This window comes from Chrysemys picta, chromosome 9 (genome assembly GCF_011386835.1).
Source record: "Chrysemys picta bellii isolate R12L10 chromosome 9, ASM1138683v2, whole genome shotgun sequence".
NCBI classification, from domain to species: Eukaryota; Metazoa; Chordata; order Testudines; family Emydidae; genus Chrysemys; species Chrysemys picta.
In genome coordinates this window covers 104,026,192-104,051,111 of record NC_088799.1, presented here as the reverse complement: position 1 = coordinate 104,051,111, position 24,920 = coordinate 104,026,192, and the positions used below count along the sequence as shown (strand labels likewise).

Sequence of the window (24,920 nt, the reverse complement as noted above, 5' to 3'; positions counted from 1 at the left end):
TACTCTGTGCTGATTTTTTTACATGAGAATTTTGGACCACTCAAGTATATGAAAATAGTGATTGTTAGGAAAATCAGATAACTACATTAGATAGTTAATGAGTCTTAAGTGTAAATGTGAGGCTGTCTGTTAAAGCAAGGGAATGTAGTGGAAGACACCACCACCCCATGTAGGTACTGATAATGTACAGTTCATGAAATAAACCACCACATTAAACTGCTTTTACTTCAATACTCTTTACTTTGTTGCTTTTTCTGTCTTCCTATCCCTGGACCATGTCACCATCTGGGCCGAGTCCTTGGGGAGCAGGGTCCTCCCCCTGTCATGCTCTGCGACCTTCGGAACCAGGGTCGGCTTCAGCTTTTTTGCCACCCCAAGGGGGGGGGTGGAAGGAAAACCATATTGAGCTCCTGCTGAAGAGAAAGAGATGGAGTGAAGACTCACCACCGACTTCTAAAGCGGAGCACTGGAGCGGCCACCGAAGACCCAGACCTGCCCAGATACTGGAGGGAGTGCCGCCCCTTTCTATTGGCTGCCTCAGGCACCTGCTTCCTTCGCTGGTGCCTGGAGACAGCCCTGTTTGGAACTGGCGTCCTGTCTCCCTCCTCAGCATGGACTACAAAGTCGTAGCAAAAGTCATCTTGCTGCAGCTGAGGTCCATGCTGGTGTATGTGGTCCATCCCAACCAGACCTACACCGTCCCAGGCCATTCCATCTTTGATCATTTGTATTTGGTCTGGGAGCTCCTGGAGCTCGGGTGTAGGGATGGTCTGTTGTTCACACCTCCTGTCCCTGGACCAGGAGAAGGCATTTGACAGGCTGGACCACGGGTAACTCCTGGGCACTCTGCGGGCGTTCAGGTTCGGACCCCAGTTTGTGGGTGTTCTCCAGGTGCTCTGCTTCTGCAGAGTGTTTGGTCAGGCCCCACTGGACCCTGACCGAGCCAGTCAGCTTTGGGTGCGGGGTGTGTCGGGTGTCTGCTGTCGGGCCAGCGGTATACTCTGGCGATCAAGCCCTTCCTCTGTCTCCTCCGCCAGAGGCTGACAGGGTTGGGGCTCCCTGAGCCGGAGTTGTGGCTGGTCCTGTCGGCGTATGCCAACAACGTGGTCCAGGCGCCCTGGTGTGGGTGGAGGCCTGCCAGGCCCTCTACTCAGCGGCCTCCTCTGCCCGGGTCAACTGGGTCAAGAGCTCTGGTCTAGTGGTCAGGGACGGGTGGCAGGTGAGCTCCCTCCCACCCGTGCTTCAAGCTATTCAGTGGAGTGCATGTCCTCTGCTCTATCTCAGCATCTACCTTTCTGTCACGCCTCCTTCTCTGCTGGAGAACTGGCAGCATTTAAAGGCCAGGGTGGGTGAGTGGCTGCAGAGATGGACAGGACTCCTCCCGTGCCTCTCCCTGTTAGGGAGGGTGCTGGTGCTGAACCAACTAGTCCTGTCCATACTCGGGCGCAAGCTCAACACCCTGAGCCCGGCCCCGGGGATCCTGGCCTAGCTCCAGAGGCTAGTTCTGCAGTTTTTCTGGTCACGACTGCACTGGGTCTCTGCAGGGGTTCTGCTTCTTCCCCTGGAGGAGGGAGGACAGAGCCTGGTTTACCATGTCTTCCGCCACCAGGCCCCGCAGAGACTTCTTTGTGGTGCAGGTAGTTTGGTATGGAGCACATTAGCACACGCCTTCCTCCACCACCTCCCAGGGCTCCGATATAACCAGCACCTCTTTTATCTCCATCCGAGGCGTCTTCTGTGAGATCTCTTCATCAGCACGGGCCTGTACCTGGGGTGGTTCACCCACCCTCCCCAATACCTGTCCATTTTGCAGCGTGAGGGAGACCCTGATGATGCTGATCTAGAATGTGCCAGGTAGCAACCCCTATTCTGGCTCCTCCAGAACCTCCTGTCGAGGTTCTGGCTGCACTCTCCCCCCCCCCCCCCCCCCCGCATACATTTTCACATATGCACCCCTTGTCAACCTCCCCCTGGCACTGGCCAAAGTACCCATCTACAACACTAGGAGGAGGATGCTGGACAAGGGGGTGCTCTGTGACTGTGGGGCCTATCTCTGTTCCTCCCTGGTCTCATCTCAAATGCACCCAGGTGAGTTCCTCCGGGTGGCTTCCACTGGCTCCCTAGACAGCTTTGAGAAGCAGTGGGTGCTGTCCACGGTTCTCTGCTCAGTGTCCCCCTGGGTTTTGAACCTGTGACCTCCACTCCTGGCCCTGTTATTCCTTGGTTGTCCCCCATTTTCAGTTGAGGGAGGAGCCACTGGACCCAGGACTCAAGGCTGGGGGAGGGGCCTTTAGATGGGGGCAGGTGATTTCAATAGGCTAAGCACTCACAGCTGCAAAGGAAGTTAAGGGGAGGTGTGCTCTGAACATAGCAAGTGCCATTTAAATACTCTGAACCAGGCCCTCGTCTCAGGCTAGGCAAGGAAAAGCAGTAGATGCTTTCAACCCGAATCTCTCTCTGCCTTAGTCCCCGCCGCACCCACCTGTGGGGCGCTGTGACTTTGGTCACATTTGCTCAGCTCACAGCTACAGATGGGTGCACAGGGGGCCAGAGCAGCATGTGTAGGGCCCAGGAGCGTCCCGGACACCAGCTACCCATGCATGGCCGGGCCTGGCAGGTAGAATTGCCATTTCAGATTTTGGTGTGGGGGGGGGGGGGCAACTTAGGCACCTGAAAACTCTAGGGCTTTTTGCAGGTAACTTAGAAATTAGCTGATAGGGCACTGTATCTAATTGCTATATTAAAAAAGCCAAGCCTCTAATAGATCATTTAGCTTTGGAAACATCCTACTAGGGCAAGGCCCCGTGAGTTTATACTGCACCTGCCTGGGGCTCTAGGGGTGTTACCTTACTACACATAAACTAGAACCTGACCTTAAACAGGAGTGAAAGTGACACTTTCAAGTCACTTTCACAGTATTGCCAATCCCAAATGTTCAAAAATCATGGATCAGGCTCATCAAAAATCATGAGATTGGCTTTAAACTCATAAGATTATGTAAAAATAATAAATTTGGGGTTCTTTTTATTTGCCTTCTGTTTTTTGAGCCTTTAGGGTGCACTAGGGTCACATTTTGAAGCGTTCTCCACAGCCACGAGGGCTAGAAACTTCATTTTTCTTTAAGAATGAAGGCTAAAATCATCCCAGATCCACCTGACTCCAGGAGCAGGGGCTTTAAGAAAAACAATAATTATCATGAGACTCATGACAAAATCATGAGAGTTGGTAACACTCCTTTCACTTCTATTTAAAAGCTAGTTACTTTCCAGAAGGCTATTAAGCACAACACTACAGTGATTGAGTTGCAGTTCTCACAGGAGAATATTTAAAAGCAAACACCAAGAAAATTCCCCATTTAAAGTTGAGAAAAAAATTGAGACTACTGAGGTATCCCAGGGCAACTGCAGGCAGGAAAAGAAAATAAACAGGCACAGGAGCTCTGGGCAGCTCTTCCTTTAGAAAGAAGGTTGGAGGGTCAAATCTTCTAGTCCTGAATCCAGTAAAACATCTATTGCCTCCACTCATAGATATTAACATGTGCTTAATAAGTATACATGTCATACTTAAATATCTTATCCAGGGCTACACATTTGATACACACTGGCTCTCAGGGACTGTATTGTCTGGCATATTCTGAACAGTGCTGAGCACACAGATGGTGCCCAGTGAATAACACAAATCATAATAATAATTGTTGACTTTATGGACTCTGTGGATGCAATTTCTGTTCTTTGTTCTGGAATTGGGCTGGATACAGCTGAAACCTGAAGAGTTTGAGGCATAAATAGACCTGATACTTATGACACTTTCTGATTCTTTCCTTTTCTCAAACATAGAACAAAAAAATGGTTTTCAGTTAAAATGTAAAATTGCCCAGCAGCCATTGCTCTACAACCCAGCCTGGGGCAGAACCTGCCACCCCTTGGGAGTTAAGTGATCTCCTGTCATCTGACTCTGATTCTCCATCATTCCTGACCTCTGTGCTGCTTTTCATGCTGTCAACCATGACCTCCATCCCAACCTCCTGGGACCATTTGCTGGAGTCTCAGAGAACTAGATGCATTGGTTTTGCTCCCATCTATTAGAGTCCTCTTTTTTTGCAGCATGCAGCAGAGAGAAAGGCTGGTCCAGGGGATAGGAAGCTAGCCCTGAGAAACCTACTCCCCACCCCACCTGGACTTCCTGTCTGGTCTTGGGCCAGTGCCTTATGGCATAGGTGCCGACTTCCCCTCTGCCCAGTGGGTGCTTGAGACACACCCCTGCTGTGCCTGGCCCCACCCCCATTCCACCCCCATTCCACCCCTTCCCAAAATTCCCTGCCCCACCCTGCCTTTTCCCACCCCAGCCCTGCCACCTTCTGCTCCCTTCCCCCAAGTCCCCGCCCCTGCCCTGCCTCCTCTCCTGAGTTCACCGCCTCCCTGCTCCTCCCCCTCTCTCCTGGAAAGTCGGAAGTGCCGCCAAACAGCTGTTAGGTGGGGGTGGGGGTACTATGGTGATGAGGCCACATAAGTACCACAGGTAGGGTGGGAACTTCTCTGTACCACTGCTATCCCTTCCCTGGGTTTTTGCCCCTTCTTTTCACCTACACCCCCAAATCTCCCCCTTTTCTGAATGTAACATTGGCTCAAAGGGCTTGGCTGTATGTTTTCTGAGTCCCCTGCGTTTGCTCTAAAACAACTCCCTCCCCCTGCCCCCAGATTCCTGTTTTACAGGCTAGACATTCAGATCATTAATTTAATCACCAGCTCTTCCTTACCTTCATCGCCTCACCTCTGTTTGCAAAGAAAACACTGATTCCCTGCCCCAGGGTGACCAGATGTCCCAGTTTTATAGGGACAGTCCTGATTTTGGGGCTTTGTCTTATACAGGCACCTATTACCCCCCAACCCATCCTGATTTTTCACACTTGCTGTCTGGTCACCCTGCCCCTGGGCACCTGGCTAGGGCTTCCCGGGGGGGTGTGGGGAGACAAGTGGGGAATTTGCCCCGGGCCCCACAGGAGAATATAGTAACTTTTTTTATGGAAGGGGCCCCCAAAATTGCTTTGCCTCAGGCCCCCTGAACCCTCTGGGTGGCCAGCTGCATCCCATCTCATCTCCTACCAGCCCCCTGCCGTCACTAGCAGGACCAAGTACTGATTTTGCCCCAGATCCCTAAGTGGCCCCCTCAAGGATTGAACTCACAACCCTGGGTTTAGCAGGCTAATACTCAAACCACTGAGCTATCCCGGCCCTTGGCTCCCCCTGCAGAGCCCAGGCTGGGCTGTGGAGCGAGCCCAGTGGCGCCCCTGCCCGCAGGTAACTAGTGGCCTGGCCCACGCGTGACTGCGGCCCAGGGCGGAGAGACCCCGCCCACTCCCATTGGACAAGGCAGTTTCCGTCGCGCAGCGATCCCCATTGCTATTGGTGAGCCATTGGCACGTGCTCAGGAGCGCTGCGCGGTGACTGGCTGAGGGGATAGAGTGCGCTGATTGGTGGCCAGGCGCCCAATAGCCTTGAGACGCGGCGTACGAAAGCGAGGCGGGCGGCGCGTTCCACATCCCCGGGGCGCCGCTCAGAGCCGGGCGCGGCATGAAGGACCCGCAGCCCCCGCCCGGGGCCGAGCCCGCGTGGAGCGGCCCGGGGAGCCCCGCGCGTGGCGCTGCCCACGGGCCCCGGCCCGACGGCGGGGGCGAGGCGGCCGCGTGGGAGGGGCGCGGGGCCCGCGGGCCGCGGCACCTGAGCCCGGTGTGGGAGGAGGAGCCGGAGCCCGCGGGAGCGGCCCGCGAGAGGCCGCTGGAGGCCCCGTCCCCGTCCCCCGACCTGCTGCAGCGGGGGCGGCTCCGGCTGGGCTGCGGCTCGCCCGAGACCCCGCTCTTCCGCAGCTTCTTCGCGGAGGAGTGCCTGGCCATCGCGCGGCAGCTGCAGCTTTCCGGCATCGAGGCGGAGCCCCTGCCCCTGGAGACCTCCTGGGCTCTGGGGGGCGAGCGGCCCGGGCCCCCGGCGCCGCCCCGCTCAGAGCAGCCCGGCCTGGAGCCGCTCGCTCCCCGGCGGGAGGAAGAGGGGCTACGGGCCCGGGGGCCCGGCTGCCAGAGCCCGGGGGCAGTGGAAGTCCCGCCCGCCGGGGCCGGGGGAGCCGCCCCAGCCCAGGGCACAGAGCCCGAGCACAGGGGACTGCTGGGCCCGCAGGCGCCAGATGCTCTGAACCTCACCGTTGAGCTCCAGGGGTCTGGGCACACCAGTGCGTCCCTTAGGCAGGTAACATTTGAGGTCTCTGCTGCTAACCAGCTGGGCTCCACTGTGACCTTGCCTGTGGAAAGGGAGCACCTGGCTGACCAGTCCGAGGTGGAGGATCTAGAGCGGAGCAGGTCTGCTTATAGAACCCATGAGCTGGAAATCCTAGCCAACGAAAGCACCGTTTCTTTAGGCTCCAGCTCCTTTGCAACCTCCACTCCTCTGATGGGCCCAGCAAAGTTTCACTTTGTGACAGGTAGTCCCCTAGGAGATGACTTGGAACAGAGGGACCCAAACTCCTCTAGACGTTCAATGCCAAGAGAGCTAACCTGCCCAAGTCAGGCTGGCTCCAAATCTGCAGCACCCAAGGAAACCCAGAGCGCCATCTCCAAGTGCGGGAACCTACCTGAAGAAGAGTCCCGTGGCAAGGTCCGTCTCAAACCACCTCGGAAGAGTACTGCTTTGCCTGTCTCTTCCAGAAGCTATGCCAGTACTGAAGGCCAAGCTGCTATCAAATCGCTGCCCCTGGCCTTTACCACCCCAAGAGCAAGTAGGAGTCTGGCCCTCGCTTCCTTTGAATCTCGGAGAGCTTCTCGGGAGCTGCTGAGAGCAGGCTTGCCTCCAAGGAGCAGAGGCATCGCCTCCGAGGGGAAAGCAACAAGTCTGTCTCTGGGTAACTCTGGGCCCAGCCTGCAGAAAGCAGCTGCCACTGGAAAAACAAGCCAGGGATCCAACGTGGAGACCCAGCCTGCTGCCCAAGTAAGTGGTGGGGGTGCTACAGCATTACTGCTGACTAATAATGCCAAGTGCCTCTTCCAACTGCCCCTTACTTCAGTGTCCCATGGGAGCAACGTGAGGGAGGGACCAAGGTGCTATTTCAGATTTGGTGGGGGGAGCAAATGTAATCGTGATTCCAAGGGCTACTTAGGCACCTGGGAACTCTAGGGTGTGTGTTTTTTTTTGGTTTTTTTTTTTTGGTTGGTTGGTTTTTTTGGGTTTTTTTTGCAGGTAACTTAGAAATTAGCTGATAGGGATTAGATATAGTGCTCCTATGTTTTTTTTTTTAAAAAGAGAAATATTAGACCCACTCAGCTCTAATATGAACATTCTCAGTGTCTGATGAAGTGGGTATTCACCCACGAAAGCCTATGCTCCAATACATCTGTTAGTCTTAAAGGTGCCTCAGGACTCTCTGTTGCTTTTTACAGATCCATCCTATAGCGGGGTTTCCCTGTATCATGAGACTCATGGCAAAAATCACAAGCCTTGGTAACACTGCTTTTACTTCTGTTTAAAGTCTAGTTACTTTCCAGAAGGCTCTTAAGCACAACACTACAGCAACTGAGTTGCAGTTCTCACAGCAGAATATTTTAAATCAAACACGAAAATTCAACGTTTTAAAGTTGGAGGGGGTAGGGGGGGAATTGACACTTCTGAGGTACATCAGGGCAACTGCAGGCAGGACAAGAAAATAAACAGGCACAGGAGCTCTGGGCAACTCTTCCTTTAGAAAGAGAGTTGGAGGGTCAAATCTTCTAGTCCTTAATCCAGTAAAACGTCTATTGCCATCAGTGCCTCCACTCATACATATCACATGTTCACTGATGTTTATAACATGTATGGTCAATAACTATACACTTCATGCTTAAATATCTGAGCCATCTTATCCAGAGTCACACAGCTTAGATGCATTGGCTCAGGGACTGGATTTTCTGGCATACTCTGAACAGCGCTGAGCACACAGATGGTGCCCAGTGAATAATGCAAATCATGACAATAATCGTTGACTTTATGGTGTGGAAGTACAGACTCTGTAGATGCAGTTTCTGTTCTTTGTTCTGGAATTGGCCTGGATACAGCTGAAACCCTAAGAATTTGAAAAGTTTCAGAGTAGCAGCCGTGTTAGTCTGTATCCGCAAAAAGAAGAACAGGAGGACTTGTGGCACCTTAGAGACTAACAAATTTATTAGAGCATAAGCTTTCGTGGACTACAGCCCACTGATATGCATCCGAAGAAGTGGGCTGTAGTCCACGAAAGCTTATGCTCTAATAAATTTGTTAGTCTCTAAGGTGCCACAAGTCCTCCTGTTCTTCTTTCTAAGAGTTTGAGGCATAAACGCACCTGATACTCAGACGACACTCTCTGATCCCTTCCTTTTCTCAAACGCAGAACAAACAATGACTGAACAAAATGGTTTTCAGTTAAAATGTAAAATTGCCCAACAGCCATTGCTCTACAACCCAGCCTGGGGCAGAACCTGCCACCCCTTGGGAGTTAAGTGAGCTCCTCTCATCTGACTCTGATTCTCCATCCTTCCTGACCTCTGTGCTGCTTTTCATGCTGTCAACCATGACCTCTATCCTAACCTCCTGGGACCATTTGCCGGAGTCTTAGAGAACTGGCTGCCTTGGTTTTGGTCCCATCTATCAGAGTCCTTTCTCTCTTCTTCACCCCCCGCCTCCCCCAGCATACAGCAGAGAGCGGCTGGTCTGCTGGATAGGGAACTAGCCCTGAAAAACCTGGGTTCTACTCCCGCCCACGGACTTCCTGTCTGACCCCAGGCCAGTGCTTTAAGGACAAAATTTCTAAGGTTTTTAGACACCCAAAGATGGTGCTAGGTACCTAGCGGGGTTTACAAAGCACCAAAACTTCTAAGTGCATTTGAAAATCTCACAAGGTGCCTAAAAAAACAAGGAGTCTGGTGGCACCTTAAAGACTAACAGATTTATTTGGGCATAAGCTTTTGTGGGGTAAAAAACCTCACTTCTTCAGATGCACCTCAATACCTTTGAAAATCTGGCCTTTAGTCTGTGTGTGCCTCAGTGCCCCTTCTGTACAATGGGGATAACAGCCCTGCTCTACCTCACTGAGGGGCTGGGAGGAGAAATAGGTTACATGTTGTGAGGTGCAGCCTCAGATACTATGGTGATGAGGCTACATAAGTACCACAAGTAGCGTGGGCACTTCTCTTCACACTGCTAGCCCTTCCCTGGGTCTGACCCCTTCTTTTCACCTACACCCCCAAACCTCCCCCTTTTCTGAATGTAACATAGGCTCAGTGCTTTGCTGTATTTTCTTCTGAATCCCCTGTTCTCTCTGACGCAACCCTTCCTCCCTCCACGGAGGGATTCCTCTTACACCTAAACTTCCAGACCCTTCATTTAATCACTAGCCTTTCTTATCTCAATCACCCGGCCTCTGCTTGTAAACAAAACACTGACTCCCTGCCCCAGGGCACCTCTCCTCTGCACAACTTATATTTCACATCAAGGCTGTAGCTACACTGCCACTTTCAGCGCTAAAACTTAAATCATTCAGGGACAAAAGTTTTAGCACTGAAAAGCGCTAGTATAGACCATGCTTTTGCTGCTCCCGGCGATAAAGCTACCAGCCCTCATTCGTGGTGGTTATTTTGTATGGCTGGAGGGAGAGCTCCCTGCGTGCCTCCCCTCCCCCATAAAGCGTGATGACACAGCCTGGCCGTGCTGTAAGTGGGCAGTGTAGACATGCCCTAATCCTGTGCTGTAGTTAAGAGTTCTATCTGGGAGCTTGCAGACCTCCTGTATGAAACTCAGAGGGGGGCTCCCACCATTCCCTGCACCCCCTAATTGGCACCCTTGGGAGGAACGTGCTCATGTTTCTGTTAGAATAACTGAACTGAGGAGAGAGAGTTAAGACAGGAGCTGGGGAGAAGACACTGAGTCAGGGAGGCTGTGCCTCTCTTGCTCCACCCACAAGCTGGATCCACTGAGGATAGGGAGAATGCGGGTTGCCCAATCAGTCCTTGGAGGAGCTGGAAGACTCCTTCCTAAGGGATGTCTACCATTGTGCTTCAGAGCATGTCTGCCTGGAGTGGGTAAGGAGTTACTCCATAATTCCTCACAAGGGGCTCTCTCGCTTTCTGAAGCACTAGGTACAGGATACTGTCAAATGGGATGCTGGACCTTGGTCTGTCTACACAGCAAAAGCTGTGCATGGCCAGCCTACCTGAGCTGGATTGAATCTAGGTGACATGGGTGGCAGACCTACTACTGTTGCGGGGGAGATCTGAAGGCAAAGCTGCCCTGCCCTGCTGGCTCAGGAAGGATGAATGTGAAGTTAGAGGTGGGGGACAATGACTCATGTTGACCCTTAGAACAGCCTGGTTTGGATCTGTGAAGTGGGGGCCCTTGTGTTGGAGCTAGGAGTTGGTGAGATGGTTAGTTTGAGGAAAGCTGGTACAGGTGGGTGGATACTAAGACTGGGGCTATGAGCCTCTCAAAAGCTGGCCGAGGCTTCACCCCTAGATGTGGGTGATGACTCCACTGTGGAAGCTCCCCATGCAGGGGGAGCCTGGGCAGTCGCACAAGGAGTAGCAGGGTGGGCAGAGGGCCTGGGACTGGCCACCTGCAGGTTCCTGGTGCTTCTCTGGAGAGCTGTTTTATTGCTGTTGTGATGCTATGGTGGCTCCAGAAATGCCATTTCAGAGGGGCTGCTCCTTCTGTGGTGGGGGGCGGGAGTGAGCCACAGACTTCAGGCCAGGGGGTGTTCAGGAGGCAGAGGAGTCCACCAGAGCATCCCCTGGGCTGGCTGCTGTTCTGGAGGTGGGATTGGACAGACTCCGTTTCTGAGCCTGCGTCTGAATGGTGGCAGGGGAGGGGGCAGGAGAGGCCTGGCCTGCCTCCCTGCTTGCCACCAGGGTCTAACCCATGGCTCATCCGTCTGGTTCTAGCTCCCTGCCAGCGGCACTGTGAAGCAGAGTGCTACAAAGCCACCTTGCAGTGAGAAGTGCCCCTCATCCCTCCAGCCTCCTACCAAAGTCCCAGGACTCAGCAGCAGCAGACCCTTGCTCATGGGATCCCGAGTTTCTCTGGGTCCAGGGATCCTCTGCACGAGCAAAGGGGCTGGAGCTCCGGGAACCAAACTCCCAACTTACCCAGGTGAGCACTCAATGGAAGGAAGCCAGTAGAGTTGTTGGGAGGGAGGGGGGGGGGGGGGAGATGGGAAGGAGGGTCTGACCTGATGGGGAGGCCATCTGCTCTCTGTGGCAGAGCCCTGGCTGGACTTTTCAGCTCCCCTGGCTGCCCTTGGGGGCTGTGAAATCCTTGTTCTCCTTTCCCTCTCTTCCCCAGGTACCAGGCTAAGACTAATGAAGCCCAGACCCAGCAGCATGCAGCACATCAATGGGACCCTGCAGCCAGCATGCACTCTTCCCACTGGGCAGCCAGGAGCCAGATCCAGCTCCCAGGACCAAGAGACGGAAAGTAACTGCCTGTAATCCTGCTGCGTGCAGAGCAGGGAGCTCCGGTAGTGCTGCAGGCAGGGAGCAGCGTTATGGGGGAGCACCCCCAACGCTCATCTGGAGAGCAGCAGGGGCTGGGAACGGAAGGTGCCTGCTCACTTGTCTTGGGAGTGCTGTCCTGGACCCTAGCTCCAGCTCCGTGGTGTTCTGTGAGCGGCCACAGCCTTGCTGGGCTTGCTGCGTGGTGGGAATGCTGCGTTCTGGGCAGGGGAGGCTGGGGGGTCCACACTGGGGCAGTGCAAGAGGAGCATGGCTAAGCTCTGAGGCTGCATACGCACATGCTCCAGTCCCTGGCCGTGCTATTCTGGGGCCAGCCCCTCTGCAGCTGGCCTAGGTCTCCTCCAGGCTAACGCTCCTCACCTCCTCAGCAGGTGTCGCCAAACCTGGCTGCAACAAGCTGCCTGTTCGAAGGGCTGCCACCGCTGCGATTCCCATCAGGGCTCCCCACTCCCGACTGAGACCAACAGGGAGGACAACAGCCTCCCCCAAAAGGCTCCCTTCCCCCAAGCGAGCTCGCCTAGGTAAAGGTAGGTCTGGGAGGAGAAGGGGCTTGCAGTCCTGGTGCCTCCCTGCTGCAGGCAGGGCTGGTGGACAGAGAGCTGCAGGGCCTGGTCAGATTATCCATCTCCTCCCCGGTCTTCAGAGAATCGGGCTGATTCCTGGGGTGTAGTGTGGATGCTGGGCTCAGCAAAGGGCTGCACAGTGGGAAGTAGAAGTGCTATTTTGAGCCTCCTTCCCCAGGGCCCTCCTGGGCTTTCCCAGCCTGGAGCTCCAGTCGAGGGCTCCATCATGGCATGCCCTGGTTAGGGCAGATCCCACTGGCTTGACGCTACCTGGGCAGAGGGTGACACCCTTCACCTTCACTTTTTAGACATTAACTCAGCAGCAGCTGCCCAAGCCGTGGAGCCCAGTGGCGGAGAAGGGCTCTCTGTAGACACTGAGGACAAGCCAGTGCTGGCTGTGGGGCAAGACTGCACCAGTGCAGGTGAGTGAGCAGTTCAGTAGCTTTGGGATGCCACGAGACATGGTTAGCGGTTTGGGGGCTGGGTTCTTAGCAAAGGGAGCAGGAACTCCTGCCTGGGTGCTTCCTTGGCCAGGCCTGCTTCTCCCGGCGCTAAGGCTCAGCTTATCCTTCCATTGGAATTAGGGAACCTCTCGGGCGGGGCCCTGACATGGTTAGACAGCACACAAGCCTGGCATCTATCGTCCACCTCACCCCTTCAGTGCCGCTGTCCTGGGCCAGACACTGGCTGCTTAAGGCTCCCACCCGCATTTGTGGCTCCTGAGATTCTCTGATGTGCTGGCCAGGGCTAAAGGGGAGTGGCAAATGGCATAGTGTGTTTGGGGCCCATCTCCACATCCTCTGTGGGCTCCTGGCGGGAGAGTGTGTGCTGAGCTCTGCTCCTGAAGGAGCAGAAAGGGACTGCAAATCTCTGCCAGTAAACAAAGGGAAACGTGGTTCCCTGACTAAGCCAGGGGACTGTTCCATATCGGCGGGTAGCAATCGATTTATCCGGTATCGACATATCGCGTCTCGTTAAGACGCGATATATCGATCCCCGAACGCGCTCACCGTTGACTCCAGAACTCCACCAGAGTGAGGGGCGGTAGCGCAGTCGACGGGGGAGCCGCGGCCGTCGATCCCGCGCCATGTGGATCCCAGGTAATTCGATCCAAGATACTTCGACTTCTGGAGTTGCGTATCTTGGATCGATTTCCCCCCCCCCAGTGTAGACCAGCCCTAAGACTTGGTCGCCCCTTGGATGCCCGTGGGCCATTTGGGGGAAGTTTTAAGTGGTGCAGATGCAACTTCTTGCCAGTGGAGGGCAGCAGCATCCCAAGAAAATGCCCGGTGCCGGAACAAAGACTTGTCCTGTGCCCATGAGTGGCAGCTGTTCAGACTGCAGCACTGGTGGGCAGGGAGTGCCTGGGACCCACCCCGATCCAGGTGCCTGGAGCAAGGCGTGGGGGGGACGGAGGAGCAGGAGAGCGGATGGGCCTGGATGGTTCTGCACCATGTCGGAGTCTCTTTGCAGGTGGAATGGCCCAGCCTCAGACGGGTGGGAATTCCCCAGCTCCTCTCAGTTTCCTCCCTGACTCTGCCCTGGAGAGTGGAGGTGCAGCGCCCTTCATGCAGGTAACAACCGTCCGTCTCCTGGCCTCGCTCAGCACAGCTCTCACAAGGCGACTGGGTGCGGCTCAGCAGGGCCGGAGAAATGGCGGGATGAAGGAGGTGCTCTGTGGGACTGGGATGGGCCCTGGGATACCTGAACCTTTAAACCACGGGCTCTTCAGGGCAGGGGCTCTCATGGCTTCCAGCCAGGCTGGGCATGAATGCAAAGCTGCCCCCTAGCAGCAGTGAGGTGAGACTTGGAGGGGAAGGAAGAGCTTCGGAGCATTCTCTCCTTGAACTCCCACCCTTAGTCATCCCAGTGCTGCTCTCAGCAGTGGCTCCCTACTCCACAGAGCCCTGGAGCCGCGCACTCGTCCTGCTAATGAAAGCCCGGCCTGGGAGTGGCCTGGGTGTGTGAGCTGCTGCTCCCTCTGCAGCCCTGACCTCCCCTGACCAGTCTCCCCAGTGGGAGATGCTGGTGGCCACAGGGAACAGAAATTTCATAGGAACTGGGCACAGGCTCTGCCGCAAGGGGGAGGAGTGAGCAGCCCTGACAAAGTGCAGGACCATTGCTTTGACTTGGCCCTGCCCAGACATGTGCCCTGTTCACACGCAGCAGACGGACCACAAGCCAAGCAGATGGGAACCGTGTTCTTCTAAACGCTTGGGAGGTGCCGGGCACTGTGGTGATGGGGCCATGTCCGCGCTCTGCCATCTCCCCTATGCAGTGCCATGTCCACCTCCTGGTGCTCAAAGCTCCCGCTTCCCAAGGAATTACTTCCATCGGGCATGTGCCAGCTACAGACTGTCTTGATGCAATGGGCTGTTCCGGTCCCCTCCTGGGTGGAGCTGGACACCAGGGTCCCCCTATGAAACTCTGCTCCAGACCCCTGCAGCATCAAAGTGCACTGGGCAAGGGGCAGCAGAACGGCTCGTATCTTGCCCGCTTCCCTGGTTGGTGGTGAACAGCCTTTCTCCGTCAGCTTCCAGATCAGCTGCTCTCCCAGGAGCTGCAGAGAGTGAGGAGTGAGCTGCAGAGAGTGAAGAATGAGCTTGGTATGTGGGGCAGAAATCCCTCCTCCTCCTAGCGGTGCCATGCGGGAGCGGGAGCTGGAGCGCTGCTGCTGAAGCATGGCCCCGGGGTGGGGTGGGGAGGCCCCCTCCAGTTCCTGGGAGCCCCAGTGCTGCAGTTGGGCACTCAGGCCTTGTGTCCCTACCCCATGCGGTGGGAACCACCACCAGAATCCTGCGCTCGGGCTCCCTTCCCCTCTGCCCAGCAAGCATCCTTGCAGCGCGCTCTACCGGGCTGGCTGGGCACACACTGACCTCTCCCCTGTTCTTCAGCTGCAAGAGATGCCCAATGTGAAGCCTATCGAAGGACGATCTCCTCCCTGGAGGCTCAGCTGAGGGCAGGTAGGTGATCCCCCTCCTCTGACAGTGGCCATGCCCCTGGAAATCCCTCTTGCCAACCTTCCCAAAGCCCCCTCCTTGCCTGAGGGAAGGTGGCGCTGTGAGCCCATCGCACGGGGGGAGTTAGTCCCACAGCCCAGCAGCTGGAGCAGTGTGTGTGGGGTCACCCCACGAGCTCACTGTGGACCAGAGCCAGTGAGTGCACCCCCTGCCCCCAGGGCAGACAGACCATGTGCTTCTTTACAGCAACCAAGGTGAGGTGCTGGCTGTAGCCCAATGCCTCCTGCCCCTGCAGAGAGTTGGCTCAGGAGCTGGGAGCATCTTTTCTCGTACCAGCCTCCCTGGGTTGGGGTTCCTGGTCTTTCCCTCGCGGGTGGGCCAGACGGCACTGAAGTCTCTGTGCCCTTCCTGTAGGCAACGGGAGCACCTTTGTGCGGACTAGGCCAGCCGTTAAGGGTTCGTGCTACCGGGCAGCTGGCCACGGTGCCAGCTGTTCTCTCTGCCCCAGGCCTTGCTTGTGGCTGCCTCAGGCCCAGGCATGTGCTGAAGTGACAGAAGTGACTCGCTGTCAGTGTCTTTTGTCCCATGATGCCCCTGTTTGTTCCCCCTCCCCCAGGCTCCCTCTCACAGGACTGTGCCTTGGAAGACGAGTGACAGCAAAGCATGGAGGGCCTGCGTCTGCCTCTCTAGAAGGCTCCTCGCAGGGGTGCGCTGCTCTGGAGAGCCTGAAGGAAAACCCTGTAGCCCAGCGCCTGGAGCGAGCGGTGACTGTTCACACGGACACCTGCGGGGGGGAATTCTTAATTGTGGCTTTTTTGTTTTTGTTTTTTTTAAAGGTAAATAAACTTCTCTTCCTTCCCCTTGGTGCTGTGTGGAGCCCTCCTCTTGCTCCCCTTGGCGTGTGTTACTCTGCTGGCCTGGGGGCATGCAGCCTCGCAGGGCCCAGCGCTCCTAGCTGGAAAGAGCCCCCCAGGCTAGGCTGCAGCCAGCGCCCAGCACAGGAAGCACCACTCCTGGGGCTGGACGTGGCCCTCTTGCAAACTGGGTCCTGTTGTCTTGCCCCAAGGCAGCCTGTGACGCCTGTGGTACATGGGGTCCCATAGTGCAGCTCACCTGCCTGCCCTAGGCACAGCTCCCTTGTCACAGCTTCCCTCTGAGGCCCTTACAGGTGCAGTGTGAGGCATGGACCCTTGGGCTGTGGGTCCCCCTGTGGCCCTCACTCACATCACAGCGTCTGTCGGGTGGGCAGGGAGCAAGGACACTGGCTCCAGCAGTGCCAGCTGCTTGGGCTTTAAGGAATCCTCCTCTGCACTCTGCCTTGAGGGCACCTGTCTCTCCCAGCCCTGGTTCTGACCCAGCCAGCCAGCACCTGGGGGGTGGGGGGGAGGAGAGGCCACAGGCCCCTCCCTTCCTTAGTGCCTAGTCCCACATCACTCTCACTTCCTCCCGTTAGAGGAAATGTCCCAGGGTGGCAGCCAGCATGAGGTCACCACAGCATCTTCCAAGCCTCCTGCAGCTGAACTGAGAGTGGGCGAAGCTTCTGCCACCAGCCAGTTCCAGCCTCGAGCTTGTGGAGGGGGAGACCGTGTGGGGCAGGGGGCAGGGAAGATGATGTCTTCCCTGCTGGGAATTCCTCTGCTGTCCCACTTGGAGACACGAGATAAAGGAGGGGGAGGCCTACGTGTTCCTCTCCGAATTCTCTCCTGGAGTGGGGCATGCCTAGGCCTCTTGGGAGAGCGATTACTAATCCCTTCCTACGGGCAGGCAAACAGCCAGCGTGTCTCGTAGCATTAGCTGCCGGGCTAGGAAGGTCTGTGCAGCTGGGGCGTGGAGCCGCTGCCCTGAGGCAAGGAGGTGCCTGGCCTGCAGCCCCAGTTACTGTTACCTTCCTTCTGAGCTTTGCTTAGACCTCCATTGGTGCTGCGGCTGCCCCTTGTGCCCAGTCTTGGTTGTCTGGCAGAGGCTGGGCCTAGAAGGGAGCCAGCTAGTTCTGGCTCAAGCCAAAGAGGGCAGCGTTCTGTGGAACTGGCCTGGAAGGTGTGAGCACTCACCCAGTGTGTCTGCGGGCTGGCTTGACTCCTCCCTGCACTAGATTTCCAGGAGCATGCCCCCATAGCCAGCTCTTCACACTGTACCTGTGCGACCGCACCAGGGGGCTGCTTGCTGAAAAGCATGGGGGGGACTGTGGCTCTGCTGTCCCCCCAGCAAGGTGGGCTTGTTACCTGCACACATTAGGGCATTCCACCTTTTCCCAGGCCGTAGGGCTCCAGCTGTAACCTAGTTAATTTAGGCATCCCCACTTTTCCCAATCCGTAGGGCTCCGGGTGAAAAGCACCTGCCCTTTCCCAATCCGTAGGGCTCCGGGTGTCACTACCCACCCCTTTTCCCTACACGTAGGGCTCGGGGTAACTAACCTCGTCGATGTAAGTACCCACCCCCTTTCCCTATACGTAGGGCTCGGGGTAACTAACCTCGTCGATGTAAGTACCCACCCCCTTCCCTCTACATAGGGGTCTGGCATAAAACATCCTGCACACCTGCAGAAGTAGTGTAGCAGTGAAAGAGCCTTACACAGTAATCTCCCAATCCTCAATTTATTAACACTCACCAAGCAGAGCACACAGTCAGCACACAATGCCATGCTCACCAACCCTGATCACGCAGGCGGCCTTTCCCTGGGGGCCAGGCCAGGTTGGTCTCATCTGGGTCCTAGTTGCTGCACATCACAGTTGTGCAGAGGATTCTTAACAGCTCTGACCTTGGGCTGAGTCTTGGGGGTGAGTTCTTCTTCTTCCAGGTTGTTCCTCCTTCTTCTCTTCCCAGCTGGTCTCCTCCTTGGACCCCAGTTTATACAGTGAAACTTGAATCCTGCGTATGCCCCCACAGCCGGCTCTTCACGCTGTACCTGTGCCCTTTCCTGTGACAGCTCCAAAGGACGGCTTGCGGGGGGTGAGCTGAAAAGCACTGGGGGGACTGTGGCTCTGAGATGGTGGCACAGCAGCACTTTGTGCTAGTCACTGTCCAGCCGGAACACGTGCCCTGAGCCTCGCTCCGGGGCTCAAATGGCTTCAGGCCTGGCTGCCTCTGACCTGCTGTGCCCGCGGTGCTTATCTGCCCTGGGCATGAGGCCGGAGGAAGTTAGAATTTTGTCCCGCTGAGCCTGGCCAGAGTCAGGAAGATCTGTCAGATGTGCAGCCTCAGCTAGCCCTAGTCTACAGGCTGTGGCACAGCCAGTGTTGTATCCGGCCAGGCCCTGGGTTCTTGGCTCCCTAGGCTTTGGCAGTAGAGCACGTCCAGCTGGTGCATGGCTGGGTGTTGCAGAAACACCAGAGGCTTGGACTGGCACCCTCAGGCCTGTTGGGTGGCCCTGCTTCCCAGCCATATTGTCAAATCCTGCTGGTCTGCTTTCTCCTAGCTCAGTGGTTCCCAAACTTTAACAGCCCGCGAACCCCTTTCACTAAATTGTGAAATCTCGTGAACCCCCTCCTAAAAATGAATATTTTCAGGGATTTAAGTTTAAATTTCCTCAGGCTCGGGCTAGGGTTCGGGCTGCCGGCTCCCCCGCTGACGGGGACAGGACTCAGGCTGCCGGCTCCCGCGCTGGCCGCTGGGACTCAGGCTGCCAGCCCCAACTGCCCGGCCCCACTGTCCCTGGGGCTTGGGGTGTCTGCCCTGCAACTGGGTCCCACCTGCTGTCTCCAATGCCCGGGGTCCTCTGTCCGCCATTAGTGAAATTTTTCTGGCGAACCCCCTGTAACGTTCTGCGAACCCCCAGGGGTTCACGAACCCCAGTTTGGGAACCACTGTCCTAGCTTCTCCTTCGTCCACCTGCAGGGTTCCTCGTGCTGATGTGATTTCTCTCCAGGGCACTGCAGCTGGTCAAACTTGCCCACTGCTGCACTGGGTCCCTCTTCTCCCCCGGCGCTGGCTCTGAATTCCTCACTCCACAAGCCAGGAGCTGTGCCTGCTCAGCGGGGCCATCTTCTGGGGCTGCCTCTGAGCCTGTGCCCCACTCAGTCCCCTGGTCCTTGCCTGCCCTGCCCTCTGCTCTAGAGCTGGGGACATTTCTGGGGAATTTTGCAGGGCCCTGAGCTTATTTGGCAAATAGATTAGGCCAAAATAAAGCAACTTTGGAAAGATTGAAACAACCCCCACCCCGGGCTTTGGTTTTTCACTTCAGTGTGTATGAAACCCACACAGTCATCTTCAGTGTGAACCAACGCCGGGAATTTTGGCTCAGAAGGGGGCTGAACCAGTCACTTATTCGATCAGCTCTTCGTTCCCTCCAGCTGTTGCGTAAGTACCCGGAACTCATCCCTGCATGCAAGAGGGACCTGAAGGCAGCTGGGGTTGCCTTTGCCCCTCCTGCAGCACCCTGCTCCGGCTGCCTGTGGGGCCTGGGCTCTTGTGGGTAAAGCCCCCAGGCACAGATCAGCTGGCTGAGAGCAGGCTGGACGGCGCTGACTGAGCTGGTGTTGATTGTCATCAGTTCCCATGCTCTGCTCTCTGCTGTGGAAACGAAAAGGAAAGGGCCGGCTGCTGCCCCAAAGAGCACAAGCAGCCAGAGGACAAGGGAATGAGCCACTGGACCCTGGCCGTACCTTTGAAGTACCTGATGCTCCCACTGGCTCCTTGACCCACTTGTTAGCTAGCTGCCTTCTTGCAGGTCTTAGGAGGGCTGTGAATGCCGAGGGTCCTGTGTAGCGAGGGTGGCCTGGAAGTAAAGGCAGAGGTGCTCGTGGGAGCAGCGCCCGGCTCGAGGAACAAGGCTGGGAGCATGGGCAGAGCAGGGAATTCGGCTGCGTGAGCAGGAGCTGCAGCTGTTGGGAAGGGAGGGCCTGACAGACTCCGGACTAACCCTTATGTTCTGAATCTAGCACCTTGGGGCCGAACTTCTGCAGCTTCCGGTGAGCCTGCCGGGGACGTCTGCTGCTCCTGTGCCACGAAGGCGTGGGGGATGGCTGGGCAGTTCTGTCACCAGAGCTAAGGGGGCGTTGGAGCGGTTGCCCTGAGCCAAGGGAAGGGTGCTGCAGGCTGTGAATGTTCACGTGACTGCTCAGCGTGCAGGCTAAAGGAGGGGGAAGTGGGTCCTTGCACCTCATGGGAGGTTAAAGCGGGAGAAGGGTCTGGGAATTACTGCCTGCTGTTATTACAGGAGCAATGCCATAAGATGCGTTCCCTTTGCTGGCAGGTAAACCTGCCCCCCGCCAGCCCATGATCCCTGCCAGAGGCGCCCTGCTGAAGGACAAGGAACTTGTGCTCTGGCTACCTGCAGGGCCCTGCCCAAGGGGCCCTGAGCACCAGCTTGCACCAAGGGGTGGCGTTTGGTATGTTTCTCAGGCCTGGCATGTGCACATTGCCCCAGATGTATTTCTGGACCCTGCGGGCATTGTTTGAGAGAGTGCTTTTCCTTAGCTACAGCAAGAAAGGGGCCTCCCTCCCCGCCAGCCTCTGAGGACACAGGCTGCCAAGAGCTTTAACACTCCTGCTGCACCTATGCGAGAGGGCCCCCTTGCTGAGCTCCAGGCACCCGGGTGTTTCCTGGCTCTCAAGCATGTGCACACATGGCGCTGCTGCTGCAGGGCAGGGCTGGCGGTAAGCTGGAGTTGTGCTTTTCTTTTCCCCGTCCTAGGCAGGTTTCCTTCCTTCTGAGCAGCGGGGAGCAGCTCTGGGACAGCGTCTGCTTGTCCCTCTGTAACTCAGCCAACACAGGAGGAAGTGTCTGTTTCTGCCCCTCTGGTCATGAGCCCAGAGCCCAGCCCAGCCGCAGCCCACCTCCAGCTGCGTGGGAAGAGGTCTGCAGTTAGGGGTGGGGCACTTTTGCTTCCCTTCCCTGTGACTCAGCTCTGCCCCAGGACAGACCGGGGGATTCTCAGCAGGTTTTGCTGTCTCTGCTTCCTGGAGCTGGCTCCTGAGCTCTGGGAAGTGGCTGGGCCCCCGGCCAGAAGGGCACAACGGGGGGCTGGCCTGGAGGCCTATGATGCGCACACACTGTTCAAACAGCAGTTGAGTTGGGGTAGCAGTGGTAGGAACCCGAAAGCCTGAGTGTGTCTGCACTGGAAACGCTGTAGTCTAGACCAGGGGTCGGCAACCTTTCAGAAGTGCGGTGCCGAGTCTTCATTTATTCACTCTAATTTAAGGTTTCGCGTGCCAGTCATAGATTTTAACGTTTTTAGAAGGTCTCTTTCTATAAGTCTATAATATAGAACTAAACTATTGTATGTAAAGTAAATAAGGTTTTAAAAATGTTTAAGAAGCTTCATTTAAAATTAAATTAAAATGCAGAGCCCCCTGGACTGGTGGCCAGGACCCGGGCAGTGTGAGTGCCACTGAAAATCACCTCGCGTGCCGCCTTCGGCACACGTGCCATAGGTTGCCTACCCCGGGTCTAGACCCTTACACAGCATTGGAAGGGGCAGTAGTTCTCAGACTTCAGTGCACTGCGACCCCCTTCTGACAAACATTACTACAAGCCCCCAGGAGCGGGGACCGCCTGCCTGAGCCCTGCTGCCCTGGGCGGGGATGGTGAGGGGCAAAGCCGAAGCCCAAGGGCTTCGGCCCCAAGTGGGTGGCCTGTAATGTGAGCCCTGCCCTCAGGGCTGAACCTAACACCTGAGCCCTGCCCCCCCAGGCATTGGGGCTCAGGCTTTGGCTTCGGCCCCAGCAAGTCTTGGGCCAGCCCCATTAAAATGGGGTCTCGACCCACAGTTTGAGAACCGCTGCTTGCAGTGACCCCACTTCCCTGGAGCCAGGTGAGTGGGGAATCCTAGAGCAGGGCAGCGGCAGCTCTACTCCAGGACACGGGCTGGCACAGGCCTGGGCGATGTTGCTCGCGTGCAGCCCAGGCCTCGCTGTCGCTAAGGCCACAGGCCACTCAGCGTTTTGTTCCTGGAAGTGGTTCTCAGGGCAGGGAACGGGTGGCTCACTTCCTCCTGCGGCACCGCACATCTGAGCTGCCAGGACCGGCAGATGATGACACCATGGCACAGGTTGCATCAGTGGTAACGCACGGCATTCTGGGAAGTGTAGTTCTGAGCTGGTCTGTGGGGCAAAGCTTTCGTTTTACCGGCAGCAGGTTTAAAACAAGCCTAGGGAAGCACTTCTTCCCCCAAAGCACAGTCGGCCTCTGGAACCCATTGGCAGGGGACGTGGTGAAGGCTAAGGCTGTAATGGGGTTCAGAAAATAACTAGATACGCTCAAGGGGGACAGGTCCATCAAGGGCTAATAGCCAGGGGTCAGGGATGCAATCCCAAGATCTGGATGTTCCTAGCCTCTGACTGCCAGAAGCTGGGGTTGGACCCCGTGATAACTGCCCTGTTCTGATCATTCCCTCTGAAATGCCTGGCCCTGACCACTGTTGGATGACAGGACACGGGGCTAGATGGACCATGGGTCTGACCCAGTCTGGGCGCTGTGATGTTGGTAAAGATGTGCAGTGCTAGCGCTCTTGCTGCTGTAAGGGGCTCATAGGGCTAAACTGCACTGAAGGAGCGGGGGCAGAGGTGAGGCGCAGGGGCAGCCCCGGTGCGTGCAGGGCTGCACACAAAGGACTGACAAGGCAGCTCTGCTGGAGTAGGACCAAGGGGACTCCGGGCACCATTCTCTCTTCTTGCTCTGCAGAGGGAAGCGGGAGGTGAGTGAAGCAGGAATGCCCCAGCCCTTCAGTCACACCCCCAGCCTCCCCCCCCTCCCCCCCGCACAGCTCTGCCAATGTCCCTCAGTCCCAGTGTGTAGCAGCCACGCCAGTCCTGCCCTCTCAGACCCCTAGTGCTCTTTTGAGCCTGGGGCTGGCACTGAGCTCTCGATCCAGGCTTGCAAAATGATAGTTGTCATGGCCCTGAAAAGTCACCTTGGGGCTAGCTTCACCAGAACCAGCAAACCCCCTAATCAGAGAGGCAGTTCCTACCAGAAACACGGCAGAGCTGTGCGGCTGATGCAGGCTCCATCCCTGGGGCTGCATTACAGGACAGGACAGGAGAAGTTCAGGCAAGAGCTGGTTAAGCATCAAGACGCTCCAAGCTGGGATGGTGCCATCTTCGGCTGGGGCTGGGTGCTTTGGACGCAGGCAATTCCCCGCTCCTACCTAGAGCTGGCTGCAGAGCTCTGAGCGTTCCCGTGCTAGGTCTCCACTCCAGTCAGTGCTTCTGGGGCCTGGAGTGAAACCCACCACCATCATCACAGCCTAACGCAGAGAGACGCCAACGGAGCCCTCCCTCCCCCATTTATCCAGGCTTTACCTGCAGCCCCCAGGAGGTTTGTGGGTGGCAAATCTCAGGGTGCAGCACATTCCAGAGAGGGCAGGAAAACCAGAGACTCTGCAGGAAGTGGAGGGAGGTGCAGGCAGAGGTGCTTTTCCAGGCGTGGTGCTTTGGCAGCAGCAGAGACCCAGCCCCACCTGCTCCCATGGCACTTCCAGGCATGGACTTCTGGAGTATTTGGCAGGGCTGTCAAGGGATAAATAATCACCTCTTTGAAGTGGAGATGCCAATGGCCTCGGTCCAGCTCCTGCTGCTGCTCCTGTGGAGGAGTCGCAAAGGTCTTTACAGGTCAAATACAATTTCTCAAGCAACTCCCAGGCAAGTTCTCATCTGGGAGCTACCCAACCAGGTGGGTGCGAAGGGAGGATCGGCCTGCACACACCCCTTCCCTAGTTCTGCAGGACCTGACTCCCAACTCCCTGGCTTGAGTGGGGCTAAGGGATTTCCTTACACCCCCCTGAACTGCCCCCGCCTGTCCCCCATGGTCAACTAGTTACAAGCAGTGTTGTTGATTTAGTCATTTTCCAACTAGATCTAGTTGCTTGAAAATTTTTCTAGTTGGAAAAAATTTCATTTAGTTATTGGTTGGAAAGTTAAATGGAAACATTAATACACACTTTAAAAGCATATATGTGAGAAAATGCTTGTACTTGAAAAAGCATCATAGGTTTGAAAAGTATGAACGAAGACTAGCTTCCTCACACCGCTCTTTGTTATGACAATGTCGGCACATTCATTTCAGTGATGTTGGCTGACCTAATGATTTCAAATGATGATTTATAAATCATCAAGATCACATGCTGATGTTTATTGGTGTTTAATATGTGGGCCAAAATGTACAGCCCACCTTTGCCCTCAGGGTCTCACCCCTCAGCCCTGCCATCAGTTCAAACACCCCCTCTAATTTCAGTTCTGGGGAAAACACTAGGCCCAGCTCCTGTGGCTCGCAGGGCCGGCCCACAGCACCTCCGCCAGCACTGCCCGGGTCTCGGCTGCTGCAGCTACAGCTTGCCATGATACTCCTGGCATCTTTCCCGCTTCTCTCCTGTTCTGGGCCAGCTCCTCAGCTGTGAAAACGGGTCCTCCTCGGTGGAGGTGCAATAAGGGCGCTGGCTGGTTCACCCCAGCTGAAGGTCCATCCTTGTGTGTTTAGTTCCCAGCAGCACATCACAGCTCAGCACACCACTGGCTTCCCCTGAGAAGTGACATCTCTCTTGGGGCCGGCCTCAGAGACCCGTCCTGCCACCAGCCAGACCCTGGCAGCCAGAGAGCTCAGGAAGCAGAAGCGATCACCATCTGCTTGGCAGCCAGGCCCTGACTACAGCCAGGGAGCAGCTCTTACCCCACCGCCTTATGGCCTTAGCCACCTGGCAAAGCCTGGGCTTGCAGACTCCCCGTCTCCCGCTGCCGGCCTGGGCATCATCTGCCCAAGGCTGCCATCCCCTGCAGAGCCATGGGTAGGTCCTGTCCCCCCATGGAGCTGGGAGTCGGGGAAGCGACTATCCAGGAGCGGGCCTCATGGCATTATATGCCCAGGGGCTGGGCACAGAGGGAACTCCCTGCTGCAGGCTAAGTGCGTCCCGCCCTGCGCGGGGCCCCTCTCCCCGCGTCCCGCCCTGCGCGCTCCCTCCCGGGGCCGCGCGG

General features: G+C 56.4%; 1 protein-coding gene across 10 annotated transcripts; it reads left to right on the top strand.

Moving 5' to 3' along the window:
• Positions 1-5,486: 5,486 nt before the first annotated feature.
• On the top strand, positions 5,487-15,881 carry LOC101939054 (NHS-like protein 2). 10 transcript variants are annotated; one of them, XM_065557390.1, is made up of 9 exons: positions 5,488-6,971; positions 10,925-11,132; positions 11,325-11,456; positions 11,863-12,021; positions 12,366-12,479; positions 13,531-13,631; positions 14,591-14,663; positions 14,952-15,020; positions 15,634-15,881. In XM_065557390.1, exons 1-9 carry the CDS (start codon positions 5,571-5,573, stop codon positions 15,669-15,671), a joined length of 2,295 nt encoding a protein of 764 aa, XP_065413462.1. In that variant the 5' UTR covers positions 5,488-5,570; the 3' UTR covers positions 15,672-15,881. The 10 variants fall into 10 exon arrangements, 6 of the variants coding, with proteins under 6 accessions (XP_065413463.1, XP_065413468.1, XP_065413462.1 ...); XR_010590455.1 differs by lacking the exon at positions 15,634-15,881 and having other exon boundaries at positions 5,487-6,971; positions 11,866-12,021; positions 14,336-14,663; positions 14,952-15,021; XR_010590456.1 differs by lacking the exon at positions 15,634-15,881 and having other exon boundaries at positions 5,487-6,971; positions 11,863-12,015; positions 14,336-14,663; positions 14,952-15,021.
• The last annotated feature ends 9,039 nt before the right edge of the window (positions 15,882-24,920 follow it).